Source organism: Grammomys surdaster, unplaced genomic scaffold, assembly GCF_004785775.1.
Source record: "Grammomys surdaster isolate TR1022 unplaced genomic scaffold, NIH_TR_1.0 375, whole genome shotgun sequence".
In the NCBI taxonomy this organism is placed as follows: domain Eukaryota; kingdom Metazoa; phylum Chordata; class Mammalia; order Rodentia; family Muridae; genus Grammomys; species Grammomys surdaster.
Genome location: NW_021604794.1, coordinates 418468 through 443587, shown reverse-complemented (window position 1 = coordinate 443587; position 25120 = coordinate 418468). Strand labels below are relative to the sequence as shown.

The 25120-nt window shown below is 46.2% G+C and overlaps 1 protein-coding gene across 3 annotated transcripts in view; it reads right to left on the bottom strand.

Annotated features, from left to right (window-relative positions):
- Positions 1-25120, bottom strand: part of Aopep (aminopeptidase O (putative)) — a 298386-nt gene that overhangs the window by 5268 nt on the left and 267998 nt on the right. For all 3 annotated transcript variants that reach the window (XR_003713119.1, XM_028781229.1, XM_028781230.1), the window contains exons 14-15: positions 14045-14161; positions 870-956 (exon numbers count right to left, since the gene is read on the bottom strand). Coding sequence is in view for 2 of the 3 variants with exons in the window: in XM_028781229.1 (XP_028637062.1) it covers positions 870-956; positions 14045-14161 (204 nt within the window). In the remaining variant the exon portion in view is untranslated. The remainder of the gene's footprint in view (positions 1-869; positions 957-14044; positions 14162-25120) is intronic.

Below are 25120 nucleotides of genomic sequence, written 5' to 3'. Positions count from 1 at the left end.
ATGTGACATTTCTGCCGCAAAAAGTCACATCCTTTTCTTTCTGGGAATAGCCAGCCCTCACTTTGCTGGCTGACCCTGTCCTCAGACTCTGTTAAAAGTCCTTTTGTCCACCACACCCCCACTCTCCATCCCACTCAAAGTGGCTCTGGCCCATCAGTCTGCACTTTGCACACAGGCTGGCCAGAGGCACAGGCTGGGGTTGGGAGTGGGATAAAACATGGGGGAAATCATGTCATGAGGTACAAAACGTCATAGGAAGTACCCTGAGGGATGACCCCCAAATGTGCCATAGACCAGAGAGGTAGCACATGAGGTTATGAACACGACACACACATACACACATGTACACACACATACGTACACACACACACACACACACACACACAGCCTGAGATTTGAGGCAGGAGATTGCTTCCTAGGACATTCTTTTTTTTTTTTTTCCCTAGGACATTCTTAAAGGGAAGAAATACACAGGCTACACAGAGCCTGGCGTGGCATGACATGGTGTGAATCCCCAATTTCCCAATACGTGATCCAAGGGTCTCCCAGATGATTCATACATGTGCTGTGCTTGCAGTTAGAACCTCTTCAAACTGGATGGACCCATGGCATTGCTAAGCAATGGCCTTGGACTGAGAGTTCTAGAGTAAGCCTTCCCTAATGCCACATTCCATCGCAGCCAGGGCAGAGGACAGGGTTCTGTGAGGACGCTGAGGGAGGGTCAGCTCACAACTGCCCATGACCCTCGAATGCTAACTAGCCCTTCAAAGTTTTCAAAACTCTTTCAGATTATGTGTCCTGACAGGGATGTGGAGAACCTGGGACTGGTAATGGTGGCCAGTTTCCACCTCTTGGAAGATCACACTCACCTGATCCTCCTGTAGGAACCTTTCGACCTGATTGTATGCCTTTGTGTACTTGTGCTTAATAATCAGTTCACACCATCGATGGCGAACCTGGGGAAACAAGACAGGAAGCCTGGTAAGCTGCTCTGCCCGGATAATGTGAGGACACAGAGCCTCTGCGCTGTGATTTCACCCAAGCGTGGGGCACTTCTGCAGGTAGCAGTGTGGCTCAACCGACAGTCACATTTCATTTCTTCCTACAAGCCAGGACTGGAGTTCCCAAGTACCATGGACTGCCAGCCAACGGTAGCAGAAAGCACCTGAAGCTCCAGGCAGCAGCTTCACTGTGCCATATGCAACTGCAGCTGTGCACAGTGAATGGGTAAACGCAAACAGGGATGTTTGGCTCGGTGTTGCCAGTTTTAACAATTGAAACACAGTATGTAGGAAGATGCCAACTCCGAGTTCACACCAAGCTGGGGTTCCTCTGCTGAGATTTATGGAGAGGCCCCAGTAGGCTGCTCCTGAGCTGGCAGCACCTGCTGAGAGCCCACTCACATTCGCCACATAGAAAGGTCATGCTTTTTTCAAAGACAGTCCTACGGGTTTGCCTGCAGGAACTTGCCAGGACCCTCTTGCCATGTCTCTTACAGGCACTCGCTGCCTGTGAGACAGCAGTAAAGCCACCAACCACAAGGGCCTTGCATGGCCATCTCTCTGTGTCCAGGCATTTTTTTTTTTAAGATTTATTTATTTTGTATATGTTGAGTATACTGTTGCTGTCTTCAGACACACCAGAAGTGGGTGCTGGATCCTCATTACAGATGGTTGTGAGCCACCATGTGGTTGCTGGGGATTGAACTTGGGACCTCTGGTAGAACAGTCAGTGCTCTTAACTGTTGAGCCGTCTCTCCAGCACCCACATTATTTTTTTTTTTTTTAAACCAGGAGATTCTGCCTGTTTGGTTCTCAATGTCACAACTGTTGCCAGCAAGCTGTCTGAGCTATGCCAGTGAGCAGCCAGCCAATCAGTGGATGCTACACCACAGCTTTAGTATCAGCCAGTAAAGTTTAAAGTTTCTTCATGTTACTCTTGTTTTTATTGCCTTTGATTCATTTGTAGCCTGGAATAGATGTCGATATTTTGGCTAGGCCCCATGCAAATCACATCACTATACAAGACTTCCAGAATTTAATAATGCACAGGAGTGAGATGGGGTGAGGGAACCCCTAGGAAACCATCAAGAATCAGCTTTCCTGTGCTCTAGCCAGGGAGGCAGCACCTGGCCATGGTCATCTGGTCCAGAGATGACTCTGGAACCATATGTGCAAGGCACTGGGTCGGCGGTTCCCAAGGTTGTCTGTGCCTCTCCTTTTCCTCCTAATTCAAGGTCTTTCCAATGGCCTAGCCACATCCACACCTGGCAGTAGAACCCTTTGTGAGCTTTGGTAATGAGCACTAGCCAGGAGACCCTGGTATGACAGTCACGGGGGATCTACTGTCCTGCCACTCGCTCAGGCCCAGGGAAAGAACCTCACTTTTCTCAACTGCAAAACAGCAAAATACCTGTACCCACTTTTAATAATGGCAAACATACGAGTGCTCTGCTGGACCTGGCTGAAATACCTTAGCTGCTACGACTTTTGTCATTCTAAAAGTGCATTTCAGGTTTTATTTTGAGAGTAGAGGGCATTAGAAAGCTTCAGGATTGAGGCTTGGGGTGGAACAGTGAGACTAACTGCTCTTTGGGTAAGAGATTTATTCAGTTATTAATGCCATACACGGAGAGCAGATGATGGAGCTCTGAGGACAGACCAGGCAGAGAGAGATCCTCAGAGGAAGGTCAGCTTTCATACCATCGATTGCTGGGCGGTCCACAGTACATGTATGTAGTCAGAATGTCCCTGATTCTGGTGGACAGGAAGGAGGCAAGGAGTCTGTTAACCTGGGACTGGTGTACATGATCAGCTATGAGGGTAGGGGAAACATGTCTGTTTATGCAGCAGTGTATCAAGCCCAGGGCTTTATGCATGCTAGGCAAGTACTTCTACCCACTGAGTGACATCTCTAGCCCTTCATTTTCCTTTCTATGCTTTCCTCTTATTTATACACAGAGAAGAAACAGAGCATACACCAGGACCCATTTGTGATTAGCAAAAGGCCCGGCAGGAGGGGGCAGGAGGCTCCAGCAGCCCTGCTGGGCTATGTGAGGGTTCAGGAGGCCATGTCACAGAGGCTCTTTCACAACATGAAGTCAGCGTTTCCACTTCTCGTACAGTTAGAAACGCTTTATTGTCGTGACTAATGAGAGAGCCGATCTTCTGACCCCTGAAGGCTAGCTAACATGGCATCCAGGAAGGACAGACTGTCTCTCCCACCCCACAGAGAGCAGGACAAAACAGCCTTTTCATCAGCAAGGACTACATGCATTTCAGTATTCCAAAGACAGGATGTTTAAAAGACACCACAGAGATGCTGTGCCCCAGTCTCTACTCACGCAAGCACTTTTAGTTTTCTTTTTAGTTCTCAGGACAACAAAGAACATCTTAGTTTTCTCTTCCAAACTCACAAGCACCCACAATCCATCCCCTCACAGAACAAGGTTAACACCTGCTACCCCAGTACAAGCATACACCAGTGGATGGCTGGGTTGCCTTCCTCCAGATCACAGACTTTGATGCCCTTCTGCCTTGGACACACTGACTCAAGTTCCCTCCTAGCCTGACACTGGCAGGGAGTCAATACTCTGCAAGCAGTGCCTCAACACTCAGAGGGATAGTGCCTGTATCAGTGAAGGCGGAAGACAACCCGCAAAGCCATGAAACCCAGGTGTGTGCTGTCTCCTGCTCTGCTCAGTTTGCTGCTGCAGCATTCCCAGACCAAGCAGCAGGCACCTCTGCATCCTGAAAGACACGTTCAAGGCCCTTCCGTGACTCACACTCCTATTATCAGTCTTTGCAGTCCGCACATCTTGAGCTGCTCCCATCGCTGGGGCTGGGAGCCTCTGACAAGTGGGGACAGCCTGTAGGAGGGACTGTTAACCAGGTGTAGCAGGGCTGTGAGAAAGTGGATGGGCAGAGGACACTGTCACACCAACTAGCTCTAAAGGAGCTGAGAGCTGTTTCTGGAAGAGCTGCCAGCCAACAGGGACAGAGAGCTGGAGCCCCAGGGAGGAATCTTGTGAAGGCAGCCTCCATCTTAAAAGGCAGAACCACTCTTTCTCAGTCTGGTTAGTGAGTAAACCTTTAACTTCTCTTATTGGATCACTGGCTCCCCCCAAATCCCTCCATTTGTCTGTAGGATGATTTGAATGTCAGGGAGATTAGCTCGCAACCAAACTGCAAGCTTTTCAGCAGTCATCTTGACTGTGGCCATGGTGATTTTCCTTGGATTTCTGAATGGTTCTAGTAGAATTTACTGATTATCCTTCCCTACAGTTTTTCAATTCTGTTCTTTTAGTTTTAGCATTTGTGTTTATGTGTGTGTTCTAAATGGTCTAGCTGCACACTTTTCTTGGGTTCTCTTAGACATAGTTTCGCTAGTTAGCCCAGGTTGATCTAGAATCTCCAGTGTAGCTCAAGGCTGCCTCCCAAGTTCTGGGATTATAGGTGTGACCCACCCCACTTGGAAAACTACGCTTTATCAACCGTTAGTGGAGTTGAAATTTAATAATTTAAACAGCAACTAAAATTTGGGTCATCTAAAGCTTCTGCTAGGAATTCCCAGCAAGTCTGGAGTTAGCAAACACTTAGTCTGAAATAGCACCCAGATGGTCAGGCCAGACCAAGATGGCAGAGGCCATGGGAAGGGAGGAAGCCTGAGTAGGTGGCAGGGAAAGGCCAATTCAGTCAGTCCTGGACATGAAGTTGAGTGACTCCTGCCTGTGTTGTCTGTGCTTTGGCTGGATGCATGACTACCAAGAACTCGCTCTCTTCTCTTCTGAGTTGAATACAGACAGCAGAGAGTCCTGAGGGGGGCATAGAGAGGGAGGCACAGCCAACAGCCCAGCTGGCCCTCACTGCCCCAGGCTGAGGGACAGGTGCCCATGTATATGAGCACAGGACATGGCTCACAAATGACAGGAGAGAGAAGCTGGGTTACTGGAGACTTCCATAAGTTGATTTTTATGTGTGTAACAAAAAGTTGCATGTGACACATGCCTCTAATTCCTACAGTCATGAGGCAGAGGCAGGCAGATCTCTTCAAGTTTTAGGACAGTTTAGTCTGCATAGAGTATTCCAGGCCAGCCAGGACTACATTGTGAAATCTCACCTCAAACACACACACACACACACACACACACACACTCTCTCTCTCTCTCTCTCTCTCTCTCTCTCTCTTCCCCCGAAAAACCTTAGAAAAACTACTTTCTGGGTTCTCGGCTCAGATAGTGGGTTTTCACACAGAGGTGCCACCTATACCACCAGAAATGGATTCCAGAACTCTGCGGGCCTTCAGGGCCTGCACCAATACCAGGGGTCTGCGTATGTGGTGCTTCGCGTGGTCTCTGGGTTGGGTACAGACGAGACGAAGGGCAGATGGAGGATAGGTCTGCACAAGCATTCATGTCAGAACTGCATCTGAAGCCAGACAACTAAACTTGCCAGGTAATTCATGTAACAGTGCTGGGTCTTACAGTGGGACTGTCACCAGGATGTGCTGTGGCAATAGGTCTGAGCATCCTGGGCCCATAGTCAGCCAGGGTCTAAAAGGAATCAGAGCAGACAAACATGGACTGTGGCTCATCCAGTCCAAAAATAGTAGGGGCAGCTAGCTACACGGGCATGGGGGAAGGGATGGCCAGAGGGGTCCCACCAGGTACACGTATACACATAGCTATGCCAGAGCACATGCAAACATGTGCACACACAGATAAGTTATTTTTTCAACATTTTCCTATATGCAACACACTGAGTATTTATTATTGTTTTAATGCTAGTAGTTAACAGATTAAGTAAATGTTGTGACCTGCTATTTTGTGGGAAATTGAGCAAATCTACCTCTCTAAAGTGAGGCCCAGAAGAGTGTGGCCTTCCTAGGAGGTGGAGGCAATGCCTGAAAGACTATAGACTAGATACTTTAGGTGACTGCAGAGTAAATGTGCCTTCTAGTCTACTACAGAAGTTGACTATTGAATCTGTGAGACTTTGGAGATAGTAACACATGGGAATGTGTGCCCAGATGACACGGCAGGACCTACAAGGTGACTGTTCTCATCCCAGGTGATGGCTAGGAAACAAGGTGGAACCCAGGAGCGAGAAGGGAGTGGTGGGGACCACACAGCTCAAGACTGACCAGGCCTGGCCATGAGAAAGGAGTGTGGGGCCTGGATGACCATTGGGAAGGAAGGGAAGAGACCCTGGGGTCAGTGCTCACACCACCTCTGGGAAGTACATCCAGGGGCTGAATTCTGGGAATTTCCAAAACCATTTGTACAGGGGACTCACTTGGACTCACACCAACCCCAGCTATGTGGCAATTCTGTCCCACGTACAAGGTTACTGTGAACCAGAAGCTCCCTCAGAGCTGAAAGGCTCTTCACTTGGAAACAGCACAGAGGAACCCTGCTCTTCTGATGTCTACAGTCAAAGCATTGCCACCTAGAAGTCTGCTGCTATTCCTGAACTGTGCCTCAACTTCAGGGCTATGACCCTGACCACCACCAGGGATCTCTCCTGATACCCAGCCTAGCTCTCCTTCCAACCCATGGCCTCTGCTCTGACCGTAGGGCCTGACACAGCCTTTCTGTTCAAGTCCAGATGCAGGGTACCACTGGTCCTCTGGCCATTTGGCTTTGCCCTGAAGAACAGGGCAGGCACAGCTCGTCACTTAAACCATTATTTACAGAACAGACCATGGGCTGTACTGACCTAGGTTGTACAGTGCTAGCCAAGTGTTTCCTCCCCAAACCTACTGTGTCAATGGGCATCCAGGTGGGAATCTCTGAAACCTCGGGATGGACCCAGCACAACATGTAGGGTGGCCCTGACTGCTGGTCCCAATCCCTAAGTCCTACTGCTGTCTCTCCAGTTCCAATTCCAGTCTCAGCATTCATTCTGAAGATTATTAAAGGGGAGATCCTGCGTCTCACTGGCCTGTAGGAACAGTACAAAAGCTGGTCCAGTGCTGCGGTGGCCAAGCATGGAGGGCAGGGCCAGTGCAGACAGAATGAGCACAGACAGCAAAAGCAGAAGGTTTCTGGCTGTAGAGATATGGGTCTTCCCTGCTTTATGTTCCCCACACAGGCCCAGAGTCATAGGGCTAACCAATCAGGGGCTGGAACCATAGCCTGAGCCAAACAGAACCTGTTCTCTTTACAAGCTGATTATCTTTTTAAATTTTTTTATAATTTATTTCTTCTCAAATTGTAATTCATTCACACAGGGGTTATAAACACAGAAAGGCAGGATGTGGGGAAGGGAATGACACTGGAGTGTGGGTGATCAGGGGGAATACAGATATCATCAGAACCGAGTATAGGCTGGGTGAAGGTTCAGGGGACAAGTCACTATGACTCTGCCTATGACTCACTTGTCCTTATCTAAGTTGGTATTGTCTGCCCAGGCTACCTATTTACAAGGTCTATGACTACTCAGGCTTGTAAATTTCCACAAAAGCTGCCTGTTTACATTAACAAGCTGATTATCTAAGGCATTTGCTGGACTAACAGCTGCCTAACACATACCTGTTATCAGATTTTTTCTTTCTTTCTTTTTTTTTCAAGACAGGGTTTCTCTGTATAGCCTTGGCTGTCCTGGAACTCACTCTGTAGACCAGGCTGACCTCGAACTCAGAAATCTACCTGTCTCTGCCTCCCAAGTGCTGGGATTAAAGGCGTGTGCCACCACTGCCCAGCCAGATTTTTTTTTTTTCTATACCAGCGTTTTACATGAAATTACAATAAGGAATCAGCCATCGACCCCCAGGGCTATGGCTGCAGCTCAGTGGTTAGTGCCTACTCGGCAAGCTCCAGGAAGAACCCAGCCTCCCCAGAGTCTGCTTACTACTGCATTGGCTCATTCTTTGTGTTTTTCAAACATTCATGTATAATTCTAGAAAAACTTAGAATTTCAGTGACTACCATTAGTTATGGCAACTTAAATCCTCATGTCACATTTGTAACAGGAAGTCAGTCTCAAATAGGAGCCTTTAGCTTTGTTACAGAGCCAGTGTTGGGGCAGGCCAACAGGGGGACCAAGCTGGCTGCTATGTCGCTAGGTGGCAATGCTGCAGGGCCCTGTGGCGAGTTGGTGAAAGCAAGACATTTAGCCACAGATCCCACTGGCCGCCAAGCACAGTGCCTGCTTGCAGTATGCTTCTGAATGGACAGTGCTTCTGCAAATGGAGAATGCTTTCAGTGACTTTGAAATTATAATGCACAGTTGGAAGCTATAAAATGCTTTGAAGAATACCACCCATCCTATTTATGACAGGAAGCCCCTTTCTTTCTCAGTCCTTTTGATTTTGAAATTTACTGCTAAAGGAAAAAAAATCTGTACAGGGAACATGATCTGGGAAGCCCATTAAACCTCATTTGGAGTTTCATTTTATATCTGTAAACAGAAAGACGAAGGCTTGGGGCTTTTGTAAGTTAATAAGTCTACACTGCAATAAACAACCCTGCTTTTTCAATTTGTGTGCTTAAATTAGATTTACTTGCTTTAAAGAAGGCTCACTGGTGGCGAGAGGCACAGCCGTTGCAGGCCTACAGGCTGATGGCACTGCCAGCTAAGAACTGTCCAGGGATGTCTGCAATGGTAGGTACTGGCCTGCTCTTTCTCCTGAGGGACCAAAGAACTGTCAGCTGTGGTGTGTGAGCCACACAAAACTTACAGCATCTGCTTTACTCTGCTGCTCCTCCTCTCCCTCGCTGCTCGTTGCTCCCAAAGGACTGTAACTTGAACATTATTTTTCTAATAAAAAGAATTAGACCTTACTTCAGTTGCTGCTGTACAGACTTGTTCATGAATTCCTAAGCCAGTGTTAGGAGTGACAAGTGGAGACTGAGAAGATAGTTCAAGGAGTAAAGTTCTTGCCTTGCAAATATGAGGAATGGTGAGCCTATAATTCCAGCAACTACAAAGACAGAGACAGAGGCTTATTGGCCAGCCAGCCAGCCTACCCTAACAGTGAGAGACCCTGTCTTACAAGACAAAATGGATGACTCCAGAGGAATAACTCCCGAGGCTGACCCAACCCCAGCACAAGAATGCACATGCAGACATGAAAGAGGAACATGTGTCTGTCATTCTGTCTGTGGTGCCACATTGAGTGGTGTTTCAGCTGCTGCAGCTACCACACTAGCATGCAAACAGAGTGTACAGTGAGGGCCTGGGGTGGTGACAGATGTCCAACACAAACAAAGTGAGCAGGACACTCAGCTGTGTTTGGCCTGTCCCTATGACTTAGGCAGAGCCTCGTCTCTCCTCCTCCCTATACACACAGAGCTTCATTGATGACTTTAACACCATTAAAGGCTTAGTGCCAGTCAAGAGAACTGAGGAAGACACGAGACCTGCACTGGACCCAGACAGTTATGGCTCTCTCTTCCAAGACTTTACACTCAGAAGTGACACCTTTCAAACTGGTTCTGAAATCAGGAGGTAACAGCGCCACTCACCCACACAGAGGTGGTGCTGCAGATGCTTACAGAGGCTTTCTCTGTGTCCCACAGCATGGGTTCACTGTTCAGTACCAGCCTGCTGCCACCTTCCCTTGCAGGCCTGTCCTCCTCTTCTATCAGAGGAACCCACCTCTCCCAAAGTTCCATTCTCTAAAGCTTTCGGTGGGGCACAGTGGGCTCCAGGTGGCTTCTAAATGTTGTCAGCTATCACATCCTAGGCTGCCACCAAGTGTTAGACAATTCAGCACGAGATTTTAAAAACTGCCTTTTCTGAACCCACTGCTCTCTTAGAGCAGAGCTTCTTAACAGGGACTTTGCCCCTCAGGAAATATCTGGCAATATCTGGGGACATTTAGAGTCCTACAGTGGGAGAGAGGGAGCCTCATAAACAGAGGAGCCATGGATATTGAACACCTCAACATGGAACTGTGAAGCATCAGAAAGTGGGGGCCAAGAAACCTTGATTTGGAGTACTCCCACCTCATCTCCACCCCCACCTCATCCCTATCCCTACCCCAGGGGCAAAACACATGCCAAACAACCAATAACCCAAAGACCAAGAATTCTGTGACCACAAGTAAAACAGGCTGTCCCAAGCAGGAAGACAACACACACCCAGTGGCTAACAAGCTTTCTCTCTTTCTGCTTTAGTATATGGTGAAAAAAAAAAATACAGAGCTTAAGAGACAGCATAGACTCTATAAGCTAAGAAAGAGTCTTCCCATGAACAGAAACCACATTAACCAACAGTCACACTCAGCTGGGTTATGGGTCAGTGGTCGAGCATGTGCCCAACATGTGCAAAGTCCTAGATTCCACCCCTGGCAAGATAGCCCAGAAACAACCTGATAAACCCAACCATAGGTTGTTTTTGTTTTCTTAATAGTCTTGCACGGTTCCTCATCGTACCTTTTTAACAATTCTGTGAAGAAAGTATTTATGGCTTCATGTTAATCCCCAGGAAATCAAGGCTTAGGAACCTTTTCCCAAGTCACCAAAAGGGAGGGGTCTGGAGAGCTGGTGAAGAGTGTGGACCTCCAACTGAGGGCTCCATCTGCTAGCACGTCCTGACAATGGTGCACTGAGACACAGCACATAGTTTCCAAGGAAAACAAAATCAGATATAAAACCCCAGAGCAAAGATGATTTCATCAAGTCTCCTGCCCCTCAGTGCTGGCAGTACAGTTGAGATAATGTTGTGCTGAGGCGAAATGCGGCCAGGGAAGGGAAACAGTGTGTATCAGCACCTGAACACGGCCTGTTGCAAAGTCCATGTCCTGACCAGCACCAAGCCCTGGACCTGAGTGCTTAGAAATCAACCACAAAGTAGTATACAGGGATGGGCATACACTACCATTCTGCCTTCTTGTTTTTATTTTGAGACAGAGTCTGTGTAAACCAGGCTGGCCTGGAATGTGCTCTGCAGACCAGGCTGGCCTCAAACTCACTGATATCCACCCGTCTGCCTCCAGAGTGCTGGGATGAAAGTGAGCCACTGTGCCTGACGCTGACTCCTGTTCCACCCTGTGGCTCTCTACCCACTTTCCTGTGGTAGTCTGAGGCTGGTTTCACTACGCAGCCCAGGCTGGCTGGGAACCTGTCCTGCTGCTCCTGCTGCTATGTGCTGCTGGTGACAGCCTTCCTTTCATGTTACAGAGCTGCTCACTTTGTGAAGAGATGAGCTGTCATACATGAATACATAGATTTTGTTAAATAAAGACACACAAACAGAAAAATGGTGAAGATGCTTTAGACCAAGGTTATGTCCCAGTCTAAAATGTTCAGCGTGGCCTTCACACATAAGCTGCCTGAAGTGAGCTGAGGGCTAAGTCCAAAGGAGGGGTGCATAGCATTTTGTCATGGGGGACGTGGCCAGCTGGAGCCACAGGTTGCAGCAGGTTCCCTTCTCAACCACACACACCTTCAGGCCAGGAGGAGGAATGGGAGGGCAGCCTTTCAGCAGGTACTAGAAACACTCTCACTATAATCACAGACTCCTTATTCAACACCAGACCCAGAGCTTGGAGAGTGACCTGCACAGAACACTGGGGGCCTAACTCACCTCGGCCCTTCTCTGGGGAGGCTGGGCTCATAACCCTGCTACAGAGGTCTCTTTGGCCATCTTTCAAGTGACTCCTACTTATCCCATATCTGAGAACCCTGACAACTGGAAGGAACTCCCTTGCTTGCCCAGTCACAGGGAAATAGTGGAAACCAAGTCACAAACCTCAAGACTGTTCCCGCCCAGGAACAAGTCTTTCCCCTGTGGAGTGTCTGTCACTCAAATGAGAGTAGCTGATGGTTCAACTTAGCTCCTACCCCCAGCCCCAAGAAGGCACACTTAAAGTTAGAAGTTTTTAAGAAAACAACATGGTTGCTGAAAATCATGTTGCTTTTTGGATTCAAAGTGACATTTCCCAGGAACTTCAGTACAAGAAAAGCCATAAGCATAAGGAACTGCTGTAGCCACACCAATGGTGGAACCACTAGCACAAAGCCACTGCTTGGTTTGAAGTCCCCAGTGCAGGCTCCTCAATCTGCAGCCCTAGCAAGAGTCACAGCTGTGCAATGCTTGAGACGTGACCAGGAGCAGGGCTGGCGAGTCCTGAGGAGGGCCGGTTATACTGAGAGACCCAGGTGAGTTTATCACAGCTTTCCGGGCCGACAGCGGTGTTCACCCATGTGTCTCCAGGTGTGGGGCTTTTTGTTGTATGTGCTTGCCTCAACAGCAAAGTTGAAGAGTTGCTGCAGAAACCACGTGGCCTGAACTATGAAATCTCCAGTCCTTTTGAGGCAACATTTGCTGGCCACTATCCTGCATCTAAGTCTATCCATCTTTCTGGTCTTGCAGAGCAGGCACCTCCTCTTGTCTTCAATGTTGCTTCTTCTGAGGGGCCTTTCTTGAATACTTGGTTTAGAGGTGTTTGCCCTGTGCCTCTTCACCATGTATCACCCCTTCATAGCTCTTGGCTGAGGCTACCTTGTTCACTCAATCAACTGTCTGACAAATGCGAGCTTCCTAAGGGTGAACTAGACCTGCGTGTGCACCATTTCTTTCTCAGTGTGTAGACATCAAGTGTAAGATGTCATGCTACAGTCAGATCATGAGTGTGTAAGGGAAGCCAGGATACATTTAGTCCACCCGGGTACCAAGGATCACAGCAGAATCAAGTGCCCTGCCTTTGGGCAGTAAGATAAAATTTTTGATATTTACAGAAAAGGGAAACGCCTACTTCCTTCTCAAAGGTTTAAGGAACGATACACAGTAACTGTATCAGGCTGTAAGATATGTGACATGACAGCAGGAGGGAGGAGAAGGGGATTGAAGCCTCATGGCTTCCTGGCATCAAGGGACAGGTGTTCAGCACCTGCTCTGACCCTCCCACCCAGCCAGGCTGGCAGGATCCTCAACTCCAGTGGGATCCAACCCCGACAAAACACAACCCTTTGCCTATAAATAGCAAGGTCTTTCAAACACTAATTAAAAATAAGTCTGGCATTTGGAGTCTCTGATAAACAAAAGAGCTAGGGGCAGAAACAAACAAATTGGATCTATTCATAGGTGGTAAAGGGTACCAGTGTCTCCCTATGGACTTCTTTCCACTGCCCCCAAATCTAAGGACTTGTAAAATGTGTAACAAAGTCTACCTTCCCAGTGAGCTACTATGGAACTGTTTGTCAGTGTAAGCTACTTTACTGACTCTGAAAGCTCCTATAACATTTCACATAAGCCAACTGATCTAAGATAGAAGTTCAAAAATAGACTGTAATGAGTATCAAGCACCTGAACACACCCTTGGTCCCATGTGCACCTCATACCTGTACACACCCAACTCAGGAGGGCTAAGTGTCTGAACGCCCCAGGTGCTAACTGCAGCGCATACATAGCTCAGAGTTAAGGTTTCTTATATTCTCTGCATTTCAGAGCTCTGTGTCAAAGACCATTTCTCTTTGAACTTTCTCTTATGATGATTAAATACATTAAATATTTATGATTTTATATATTTTTTCAAACCTGGAATCCATCTAGGATCTGTTCTGTGTTCTTAATAAACTAAAATATATTAAGGCTCACATCATACTGCATTACCACAACCATCCAATTTTACTTTTTAAACCACGGCTGCTAGATTCGTTTTTCATTTCCTTTACACATGGCTTCTTTCTTGTCCTAGCTGAATGCAGCTGAGCCGCTCCCACACATCTGAGCTGAGTTTCCTTAATGAACAAGGGAAAGGAGGCACCACCAGAGCACGAATGACCCGCCCAAGCCTTAATTCAAAAAACTCCACCCTGTAGCTCAAGCCTTTGGGAGATGTGTCTCTGTCTTTATCATTTACGTAGTAGGATGGAACACTTAGGCCTCCAACCATGTCACGTACAAAGTCACCACAGGAGAGCCCTGGAGAAGAGCAGGCACTTGCTGAAGTGTTGCTGGAAGCCCAGCCCCTGACTCCTAAAGCAAGCACATACTGCACACTACAGTCATACTATAGCCAGCAGCAGCTCACAGGCTGGGGCTGCAGTGGGTCCCTGCCTTCCCATCAGTGGGGCAAGTAGTTTCAGCTGTGTTACCTCTGCATCCTGCTCCTGGAGACGGTACGTCTGCTGGAGACACTGCAGTGTCTGGGGGCTCAGGGTCTTCTGCTCTAAGAGCCACTCCAAAAGCAAGATGATTTGGTCTGGAGAAAGCTGAGGACAAAAGAAACAGTTCTTGAAATGTCATGAAGGCATCAAGAAGTTAATCCCAAGGTTCTGAGCAAGAACCTCAGGGCCAGGAAAACCCGGCCCTCCTAATGTTTGAAGATTGGAGAAAGCACCTTCTGACTTTCCTCACACATCAGGGTTGCCTGCAGCCTTAAAGAGTCGTATCCTGGCGTCTGGTGAAGCTGTATCCCTGGTTTAACATGTTGGGTATGTGCTTACAGAAGATTAAAATGACACTTGTCTTAATGTCACCATGCCTCATGATGGCCTTGCCTTTATGGCATGCATATGCCAAGAAATGTTTCTGGCTCAACAAGGACTCAGGAGGGCACCCAACTTTAGGCAAATTCACAGGAGTTAACCAGGCAGAGGTAGGTTCAGATTTCTTTCTGATCCACTTAGGCCTACAAGGCACCTGCAGAACCCTGAAAAATAAACACATCGTAACAACTGCCTCCGCTCACAGCCTCTCCCCTTCATGAGCAGTCTGTTTATAATCTGTGCGTATAAGGTACTACAGTGCACTTTACAGGCTGCAGACAAGCAAAAAAGCACACACACCTAAGCACACAGTTACTCACACTCCTATTCCTAATACACAAATCAGTGTGACAGCAGCTAAGGACAATGAGAGGGAGAAGTCTGCATGTGATACAAACAGAAAAGGAAGTGACTACAGACAGCTGGGGTGCTTACTGGGAGCGCCTCCTGGCCTGGCCATCTCACTCCAACAGCAGAGTGGAGGGAAAACTAGATATACACCTGTACTGATTGAAAACGATTCATACTAAAAATCAGGGCTTTACAACTCTTTATACAAACTCCACATTCTCTACACTGGGTGCCCTTCAGCCTTGGCTATGCCTGAAAATTCATATAATCAAACCAAATTTCTGGAGGCTGACACTATGTCATCAGAGGGTGCCTACGAACACCATGATTTTAATTGCCAATTTCTATTACTCAAAAGCCATTAACTTTTCAGCTTCTCTCCTCTTGCCTCTCCTTTCTGCCCTAAAATATACGCTTTGTCCAAAGGCCACAAGCTAGACACCCTCCTGCCTAATGTCTTCCCTCGGGCCCCAACTAAGGCCCCTTAGCCTCAAGTTACCTAACTGCTTCTCTTGGTTTTGCTGTGGCAGTGGCTAAAGTCACCCATATGCCTAACCTAAATATGAGTATTTCTCCTGGGTTCAGTCACTGAACACAACTCCAGCTTAAAAGTCTGAGAACTGCTACATGGGAGCCCAAGTGGATCTACACCTACGTACTGTTTTTCTTCCAAGCAGAAAGCTCACAACCCCACACAAACAGAATCAAAAGGATCATGGAAAGCTTTTGTTGTCACAAAATTGACGCAATGGAAACATTTACAGCTAAGCCCCCTGACTTAAGATGGACAACTGAGATGGGAGGGAGGCTGGAGGGGGAGCACATGTGCATTCAAACCTTTAGGGCCGTTTCCTAAGTTTATCTGGCTCTAATTAGAAGGCAGGAAAGAGTAAGGTACACACCCCTCCGAGGAATCCATCCTCCTCCATTCAGCAGGGTATAGACTCCCTCGTGCAAGAGCAGGCTTGTTCAGAGGCAGCCAGGACAGAAGGCACAGCCACGCTGAACATTCCTCCCTAATTCGGGGAGATCTGTGCTAGTCTGGCCTTTATAGCACGGACTCCGAGAAAGCACTCTGTTAGTAAACAGCCCACAGCCACCTGGCTCTCTGAATCATGGGAAAATGTAGTCTCTACACAATGAAGAAGACAAATCAGTGGCCAAACGCTGTTTTCAGCCACATATAATAAAACTAGCATTCATTCACAAGTAAATATTTTATCACAAAGAAGATTACGGACTTGAAAAGAGGATGTGTTAAAGTAAAAATATTTTAATAGCATCAACGTCTCTTTGTAAAATACATATTTGCTCTCTGTCAAGCCACCCTACAGCCGAAAAGAAATAATACACGATAAATGTTCGCAAAGTGACTGAAAGATCTCAAGTACTTGCAAATGTACTGGGAGGCAGTGTTGTGCATCCGGCTGTCCTGGCAGCTGGCACAGGGAAATGTCCCTCTTCCAGTCACAGAGAAATCAAATGAACTTTGACATAACTCTAAGACTGTGTGCTATCATGGAGGTATTGCAAGGGACACAGACGGTGTCAGCTGTACTATGGTGTCATCAAGAAAAAACAGCCTGTGTCTATGAACATCAGGCCCCAGGGAAGCCAGCGTGATAAATTACAAGACCAGCCTTGCTGAGAGACTGACAGCTCGGTACCCACCATTCAGTTGAAAAAAGAAAGAAAATTCTTTCTTGTCACAAACAATGATCTATGTTATTATTTCCACATAGGGAACGCCTGGGTATTGTAAAAAATGCATCTGCCTTGGAAACTCAAGACAAAATAAGACTATGAGATGCCCAAATCAGATGGGTACGTGAAAACAACGGCACGGGCCTGTAAAACTTACTCAAACGAACACACAAAACAAGATATAACAGGAAGTCAATCAAGTACAAACGTTATTAAGGATTGTGGAAGTCTGTATTCTTGCCATTAACACTGAAGATTTCATAGTTGTTAATTTTGAAGAAATATACAAAGATAAAAGTTAACTTTATTTGCCCCCACCCCCACGATTTAAAAATTGTGGAAAGTGGAACAAGACTGAACAGTTTTAAAGTTTCTTGGAGAGAAAATGTGAAATTTCCAACCCCCAACCCTGATCCAAGTAAAAGCACAAAGAAAACCAACCCTGGCTCTTCTAGGAGCCCTGGTGCCTTTACAGGAGGCAGGGGTGGGAGTGGGTGGGGGCAGGGATGAGTATCACTCTGAGCTCCCTCCCAGAGGACAATCCATCCACAAAACTGCAGCCCCCACTTTCTCTTCCATTAGCACAACACAATGCAGAAGAGCAGGCTTACCTCCCAGATTAAGAATGCCACAGACTTGACAAGTCTCACCATGAAGCTTCCACAGGCACAAACATCAGGACTGCAGCTGCCATGCCTTGAAGGGCAAGGGGAGCCCTTGAGCCCCTCCCTGGCCGCCCAGCTGGCGCACAGCAGCGGCTGCACAGGGAAGGAAGTCAGTGCGGCTCCAGACAGAGCGAGCCTGAGACTAATGCAGCCACAGACTGACAGTGGCGTGAGTTCTATTATTACCCCATTATCACTCTGGGATCTGAGCCGAAATGAAGCATGCTTCCTCCCTGGTGCCATTTCCTTTTATCCTGGCTGGAGACTAAAAGCGGATCAATGGGGCAATAATGTATGATGTCACTTCCATTATAGCAACAGCCTCCCCGCCTCTTTCAGTCTGTCTGAAACACACAGAACGATCAATTCTTCCCAAAAATGGTTAAAAAATGCTTTGGGAGCATGCATCTTCCAGAAAAGCATTCTCTGCTATATTTGTCTATGTTACTTTGGCAGGAACTGTTTACACAGAACAAAACAGAAGAAATGGGGGAGGGAGAAAAAATCTCAAATTCTCCTGTAGGCTGGAGACTTGTTGGCTGGAATTCAACCCAAACAGGGGCCAGGGTAGAATGCCGCTGACCTTTGAGAGTCACGCGCAGAAGGTGAAGGGTGACCCCACGGATATAAAACACCTTTCATTTTATAAGGCACTCTGAATCTGGAAAATTTCTCGATACCTTCTCCAGGAAGCACAACCACTACCCTGCAGGCCTGAAGACCACCCACTCAAGTCCACAGCTGCTTGCTACAGGTGAGGGACACGGGTGGACGGAAGGAAGACAGGCTGCTCTGAGACTTAAAACTCCATTGAGTGAATTTTCACTTACAAGATTCTTGCTAGTAGCATGAGATAAGGATATCATGGAGAGAAGTTCCCCAAACAAGAGCAGGAACTTCTATTTCCTCAGGATCCAGAGAGAAACAGAAACAGAAGCCAGAGGAAGCCATGGTCTTCTCTGCCTGTCAGGAAAGGGCTTCCTTTCTTGTTGGGATGCATACAACAGGCAGGGTAGGCGTATTAAGCCTGCGTTCATGGGTGATGTCTGCAGGACCTCCGGACAGAACTAAAGTGCCTTCCAAGCTTTAGAAATGTAAGGAGAAACAGCTGCCACCGCTGCCGCAGCCGCTGCTGCTATAGGCAGCAGAAAAACACTTCTCCGCATGGCTTTTTGTTTTAATCAAGTTTTAAAGAACTGCCTAAACCTAAGACTAGATAGAACACTGAATGAGAATCTTGTTTGGATTATTTTGAGGGTAAAAATGCAGGTTATCAAGTAATGAAGGGTGAAGATATTTTTTCTTCAAACTATAGAACTCAACCAACAGGCAGGCAAACTCCTCTAGCAGCGTCAGCTACTGTTGGTTATCAAGCATCTTCAGAGCTACATTTTGCAATGACCACTGCAGCAACAAATATTCACAGAATTCATGATGTTAGATATTTGAGACACGTTACTAATAGCTTGAGATGATATGTGAACTTGTAAGCTATTGTTTGATCACAGCACTTCTAAACTGCTATCACAAGACGAAAGCCCACGAGAGCTGCTAAGAGCAGGTGGGAGCAGAAGAAGGCTGTGGCACAAAGTCACCATGCTTCCAAGTGGGAGAGTCAAGAAACTGTCAAACGTGTTATTATTTGAACCTTTGTTAGAAGTATTACCCATGCGTCGTGCAATGTGACATAAAGCATATTCCGTGAACTACATGAAACCAGACCATCGGGGCCAGCTGGATCCTACCACCAAGTGTCTACTAATATTTTATGCCATTGTGTATTTCAGAAACTAAATCATGCTAAATGCTTAAATTAAAAAATTTCCAAGGATTTTACAAGAGACATTTGAGGTTTTTGTGTCTGCCTGCCTAGAATCTGCCAGACCCACAGAGGGGTACACTCCCACCACTTCATGCTTCTGGGGAGAAGTGATTCAGACAAGAAGTCCCAGAGTGCTTCAGGCCATCTTCTGTCCTGCTGAAGGGTGCTTTCCTGTTATCAGAGAGCACTTTTGACTTCTTGTGTCCAGATTTTGATGAAATTACCTTCTAATTTACAAGTAGTGATGGCTTAACTCTAGATTCTTGTTATCCATTCATCACAAGGTAAAGTCCAGCAAGGGAGTACATGCATTTCCATTATCAAAGCTTTCAGCTAGTTCTGAGTTAAAATACACTGTTGGAGCCGGCCGCAGAAGGGACATTGCAGCTATTACAGAGAAGGGGTAGGGGCTTCTGATACGGTGAGATGGTGAGAACGGTTATCAGTGGAGAGAAGAGGTTAGCATAAAATGTAGAAAATGGCTGATTTTGGGTAAAATACTCATTTCTTCCTTTTGAGACAGGTTCTCATGTAGCCGAGGCTAGCTTGAAACTTTCTGTATAACAAAGGCTAGATAATAGTGACCTGATGTTCCTACTTCCACATCTGGAGTTCTGAAATTATAAGCATGTGCCACCATGCAAGGAATGTGCAGGCTTGGGTATGTGTTCGTGTGTGTGTGTGTGTGTGTGTGTGTTCATGTGTATGTGTGTATGCACACGCGCGCACACGGATGCACAGATATTTGTGTGTATACACATACATGCTGGCCAAGTACTCTACCAATCAAGACACATTTCCAGAACAAGTAAAATAAATTTCTAAAGACCTAGAAAGAGTCCAGTCCAGTTTTGAGTAACCCATACACCCGTTCCTTTTTTTCTGCCTATACCTCAGCCTGAAATATTTTCTTAATCCTAATGAAATACTGAAGGTATACAGACCTTATGCAGTTCCGGCTGCATCTGTGAATGAAGTGCTGGGAAGGCAACTGGCAGCTTTCAAAACGCAGGCCCAGCTACATGCCGCTCCCCTAATGGGGCAAACAGCAAAATTGCTATGTTCATGACCAGGAACAGTATTTGCTGGGTTCGGTACTTTCACCCGTAGGTCAGTGACAATCTTGTTAAATAGAAAACTTGCTTCTGTGCAAGGAGGTGTTTGCTGTGCAAGCCTGGCAAACAGAGTTCAATCTACACATCCATATGGAAGACGCATGGCACAGGTGCCCACATATACATTATGTGCGCACACATATAATAATGGAAAAAGATTTAAAAATGGAAGAATACTGTTTTCCAAATGCTTATAGATACACACAAAGCTCTGGCATTTAAAGAAAGTTACCAAATATTGTCTGATTTTTTTTCTCCATGAAAAAAAAATAGTTAACTATAAATTCACTCAATCATAGCAATTTTTCTTATATTTCTCTATCTTCCGACATTACTGTGTCAAAGTGAGATAACTTGTGTAGCCACAGGTTACAAATGTGCTGTTTTTAGTAAATAACTAAGCAGACAACAGATCCTTCTCGGCTGAGTTTGGTTCAGTTAACTCTGCCTCCTGTAAAGCTGAAAGAACTGAGGCACTCATATTCATGAACAGGAGCTGCAATCACTCTAGAAGCCGTGCCTCCTCTGCATGAGTACTCATGAGCAGAATAGCCCACCTCCCACAGAAAACACCATCTTCAAAGTTGTATCACAAAAGCTAGAATTCTCTAGTTTAAACAGGACAAAGTACGCTCAAACAGAACTCTATTTTAGCATCTGTCATGAAAGTGGACATACTTAAGGGAACTTATGGTAGACTGAAACCACATCTGTTTCATGTGTCCACCTACTCCCAGATTTTGTAGTCAAATGATTAAAATGAATTCAGAGTCCAACATGGCAAGATGGAGTAACAGGGTGACAATGTCTGCAAGAAGAGCCATCAATAAACAATTTAATGGTGTGAATGAATCTATTGAGAGCAGATGTACAAGCTGCAGGCAAAAGTTCAGAACAGAAGATTTGTTCTACAGTAGAACAAATTCAAAGAATTCAAATTCAAATGTTCTGACCTAAAGGTTTTATCAGCACTGTACGGGGGCCACGCCGATGTCTCAGATGAAGTGGACCAGGCTTACTGAAGATGAGGGCCCACATGAAGAAACTGGACTACTGTATGAAGACCAATGAGCCTGGCCTCTTTTGTTAAATTTGCTAACAACGATTAAAATTCAATGTAAAAAACAAAGCCACAAAAACATGCTCATAACAAGAAGGGTGAGAAAGGCAACAAAAGCCCAGAGAAGTCACTGCTCAGAGTGGTGCTCCTCACACACTCAGGTGTGGTACGATCATTTTGAGACAGTTTCGAAATCAATTTCACTCTTAGCTGTTCATCTGAAGTCAAAAAATAATGTCCCCTCACCCCTGGCTCTGGTCTTTCTTCTTCACAGAAGGAACTGTACAACATAAATATCTTTCTGACCAGGTTTTTTCCCTAATGTTCTTCTGTCTTTCTGAATCTACACTACCCACAGATTCTGGGATAGTCTATAATTTGTCAGTTAGTTTCTTCTATATCATTAATATACGTACAGCCAACCGCAACTACAGACAAACAGCAGGGTATTAAAAGAGGGGGCCAAATCTTACTACATGAATTACGGCTAAAAAAAAAAAACAAAGCATGTGGTTGTTATTGAATAAAATGCTTGTCAGGTATCACTGTCCAGCTGCTACCTAGTGTGGCAGTTTCACTTTATATTGAGGTATGTGAGGCAGGGGAGTCATGCTTGACTCCATCTTTGACACTCTGGGATTCCAGTGTGAGCATTTTATACCTTGGATTGACTCTGAAAAACTAAGAATATTCATGCAAGGGAAAGAAGTGAACAACTTCAGAAAAAAAAAAAAAAAACACAGAAAGGGGCTTTGGGCCTTTAGGCCTCATCTTCTGCAAACCTAAAGGGTATGGAGGCTGTGCCGGGTGAGCACTTGGTGTAAGGTAGAAGCTGCTATTTGCAGATGTACATGCAGCAGATGGGACAGCTACCTCATCAAGTCTCCCTACCCAAAGCCATGCCCCTCACACAGTGACCAAGCAAGTCATAAACACTGGCAAAAGTACAGAAGCCACCCCCAGTACAGGAAGCCTAAGAATGGCCCCAGATGCTCAGGTCTGAGGTCTATTGTGAGTTCCAGGCTGGATGCAGGGCAGGTATGGCCTGCAACCACAAAGCCCGGGCTAGCAAAGTCAGGAAGCCTTTGTGCTGCTGTGGAATGCACAATCCATAGTGGGGTGTGGGTCTGAGGCTCTAAGGGTTCTTCCTCAGGAACTGGCATGTACGCTAGTGACCTCAAGACAGCTGCTGCCTAAAATCGCAAGGGCAACAAGTCACAGCTAAAAATTTCAAAAAAATAAACCTGCTCAGCTTCTGGCCAGTTTGTGTTTCACTTTGCATGGGTACAATGGGCCCATTTAGAAAACTCTGGACTTGTTTTAAGTGTTAATGCATTCTGCGTGTTCCGATTATTTCATCTCTAGGAGAAAATGCTAGAGAGACCTTCCTTCCCCCTCAGCACCTAAAGAATCTGTATGAATTATCCTGGAACCTACCAACTTTTTTATTTTTTTCTAAAGAGAAAGAAATTAAGTTAGGTTTCCTTCTTAAGAAAAAATTTTCCTACATAATTAAATTACACAACTGAATTTTTAAAAGAGAAACTTTAAAAACGAGGCACCATGGCACACACTCCCATTTCTTACCATCACTTTGCTGTTAACAAGTCAACTAAAACGGTCATTATTCCAAGGTCAGGCGGGACTCTAGTTTACACAATACATGAATCAATACACCACAGCCCACCCCCAAATGTGTTCAATTATAAAGTGTCAACGAAAACAAATAACACTCAAAATAACCTGAAAAAAGAGGAGGCTGCAGGTCCCTCAACGTGAGGAGACCCTGAAATCACTCACTTTATAATCACTCACTTTAATGCGCCACAAGCTGAGAACCATTTCCCCGGCTCATTTCCAGTTTCGCTTCTTAACTCAGACCTTTGCGAGGAATAACCGCGGCTGAGGCAGAAATACATCGAACACACTGTGCACTGCAGGGCGACGCAAAAAAAAAAAAAAAAAAAGCCGTCAAAGTCAAAAGAGAGTGCGGCCTCTGCTCTGATCTGGGTTCCCATCTGAGCAGAGCCAGGATGCGTAGTTGTCTAGAACCTCAACTTAACCTGTTGAACATTCCCGGACAAAGCCAGAACCAGCCACTGTGTCGCTGTTTTTCTGCTGGAGTGTCCTTCAAGCTTTCTCCGCCGCAGGGCAGGGTGTCTCTTTGCGGATCTTTTCTCCAGGACCAGCCAGAAACTATAATCCCGAAGCCCTGGAATGCACTCTGAGTAGAAACGCCCTCATCCCGATGTCCTGGAACGCACTCTGAGTAGAAACGCCCTCAGCAAGGGAGAGCAAATCAACAAAGTCCCGGACAGGGTGTAGGGGCAGCCAAGGGAGTCGTGGCCTCCTTACCTTGACCAGGGACCTGCACCTGCATGCTCTGGCTGATAAGGGACGTTCGCCCCGCCCCCTCTGAGCTAGCCAATCCACAAGGCTGCCCCGCCTTGACAGCCCCGCCCCCCACAATTCCACTAATTAGATGTTCGCTTCCCACCCGGCACTTACACAAGACACAGATGAGTCCCAGTACAGCCTGTGATTCAAATGGAAACAAAGGCGGGCTTAGCATGGCACTTTTCCTCCAATTCACTAAAGTGAGGCCCCCTCATTACACTGGGCTTAACCTCCAGCAAAGTAGAGTCCCATGAACACTTCCGTGACGCTCTTTCCAGCTATAACCGGGATGAAAAAGCAACGGTTGAAAAACAGTCTGGTTTTTCCCTCGGAATAAAATGCTCCTGGGTCACCTGGAGGCGACCTGCAGGACTAGAAGGGAGGGCAGAAGAGGAATAAGCTGCGCAGCCGGTTTCTAGTAAACAATCTGCATAATTGCTAATTAGGAGTGTGGGGGTGGGGCGGCTGCCGACCTCTCACAGCAAATCATTAAGAACAGTTACCTGAAAGAGGACGGGAAAGGGATGCCAGAATAAGTTTCCTGGGTTTGCCAGCAGCTCTGATGAGGAACACTCCCAGGACACACCACTGGCCCAAGAGAATCACTCCACCACTGTTCCTAGCGCTGCTTCTTCAAACTGCGAGCACAGTTACATACCAGGATGGAGAAGCGGGGATTTGAAGATAATGTTGCAAACAAAACCATGAGGATTTCCCCCCCCCCCCAAACAAGCAAAATGCATCTGGCAGAATCCCATTTACAATTTTAAGTATTACAATTTCACTCCAGTTTTAGATGCTGAGTGGAATTTCAGAGACTAGAACCAGGCTCATCAAATATGCTTAGAAAAATAGCTGCCTGGTGCATGTTACCTGCCAGTATTGGTTTGATGTAAGTCATCTGCATCTATTTAGAACTGTCCCCAAGCTTACAGGGTAAATCTGTGAGAAGTGCTTTTATTTTACTTTTAAGTTTCAGGCAATGAACTACTGTCTGGGAGGAAGAAATAAGACCCTTGACACTAAACAACCTGGCACAAATATGTTATACAAGTCTTTCAGTATAACCCACCCACAATAGACTTTAAAATTTTTTAAATTTTAGTTCATTACGGTTTCCGTCTCATTCTAGGCTTTCACTAGGGTATATTCCAGTTTCAGATGAGGGGTTCATAGTCTAACAGCCCAAGACTATGGAAAATTAACACAGCATTTTATTTTCTTACAAAACACCATTTTTGTTTAGCAGCTAAACACAACTTAAACCTTAACTGTAGCAATCATTTTGAGTCTTTTTTTAAAAAAAAATGCAAGCAAGCAGACAAAAAACAAAAACACAAGTAATTTCTAGATTAAACAGTATAAAGAAATCATTAAAACAAATGCAAACCAAAATCGGCGTATCTAACTCAGCTCAAAGCTTTAATACCAAAAACCAGGAGCCTGGGAAATAAAAATACAGAAAGAACTCTCAAACAGCTGCTCTCTAGGCCAAATAAACAGTGGACAACTAAGTCAGGGAGACCCCTTTAGAGAAAAATATTTCCCCCTAAATTCATCTTTTCCAAA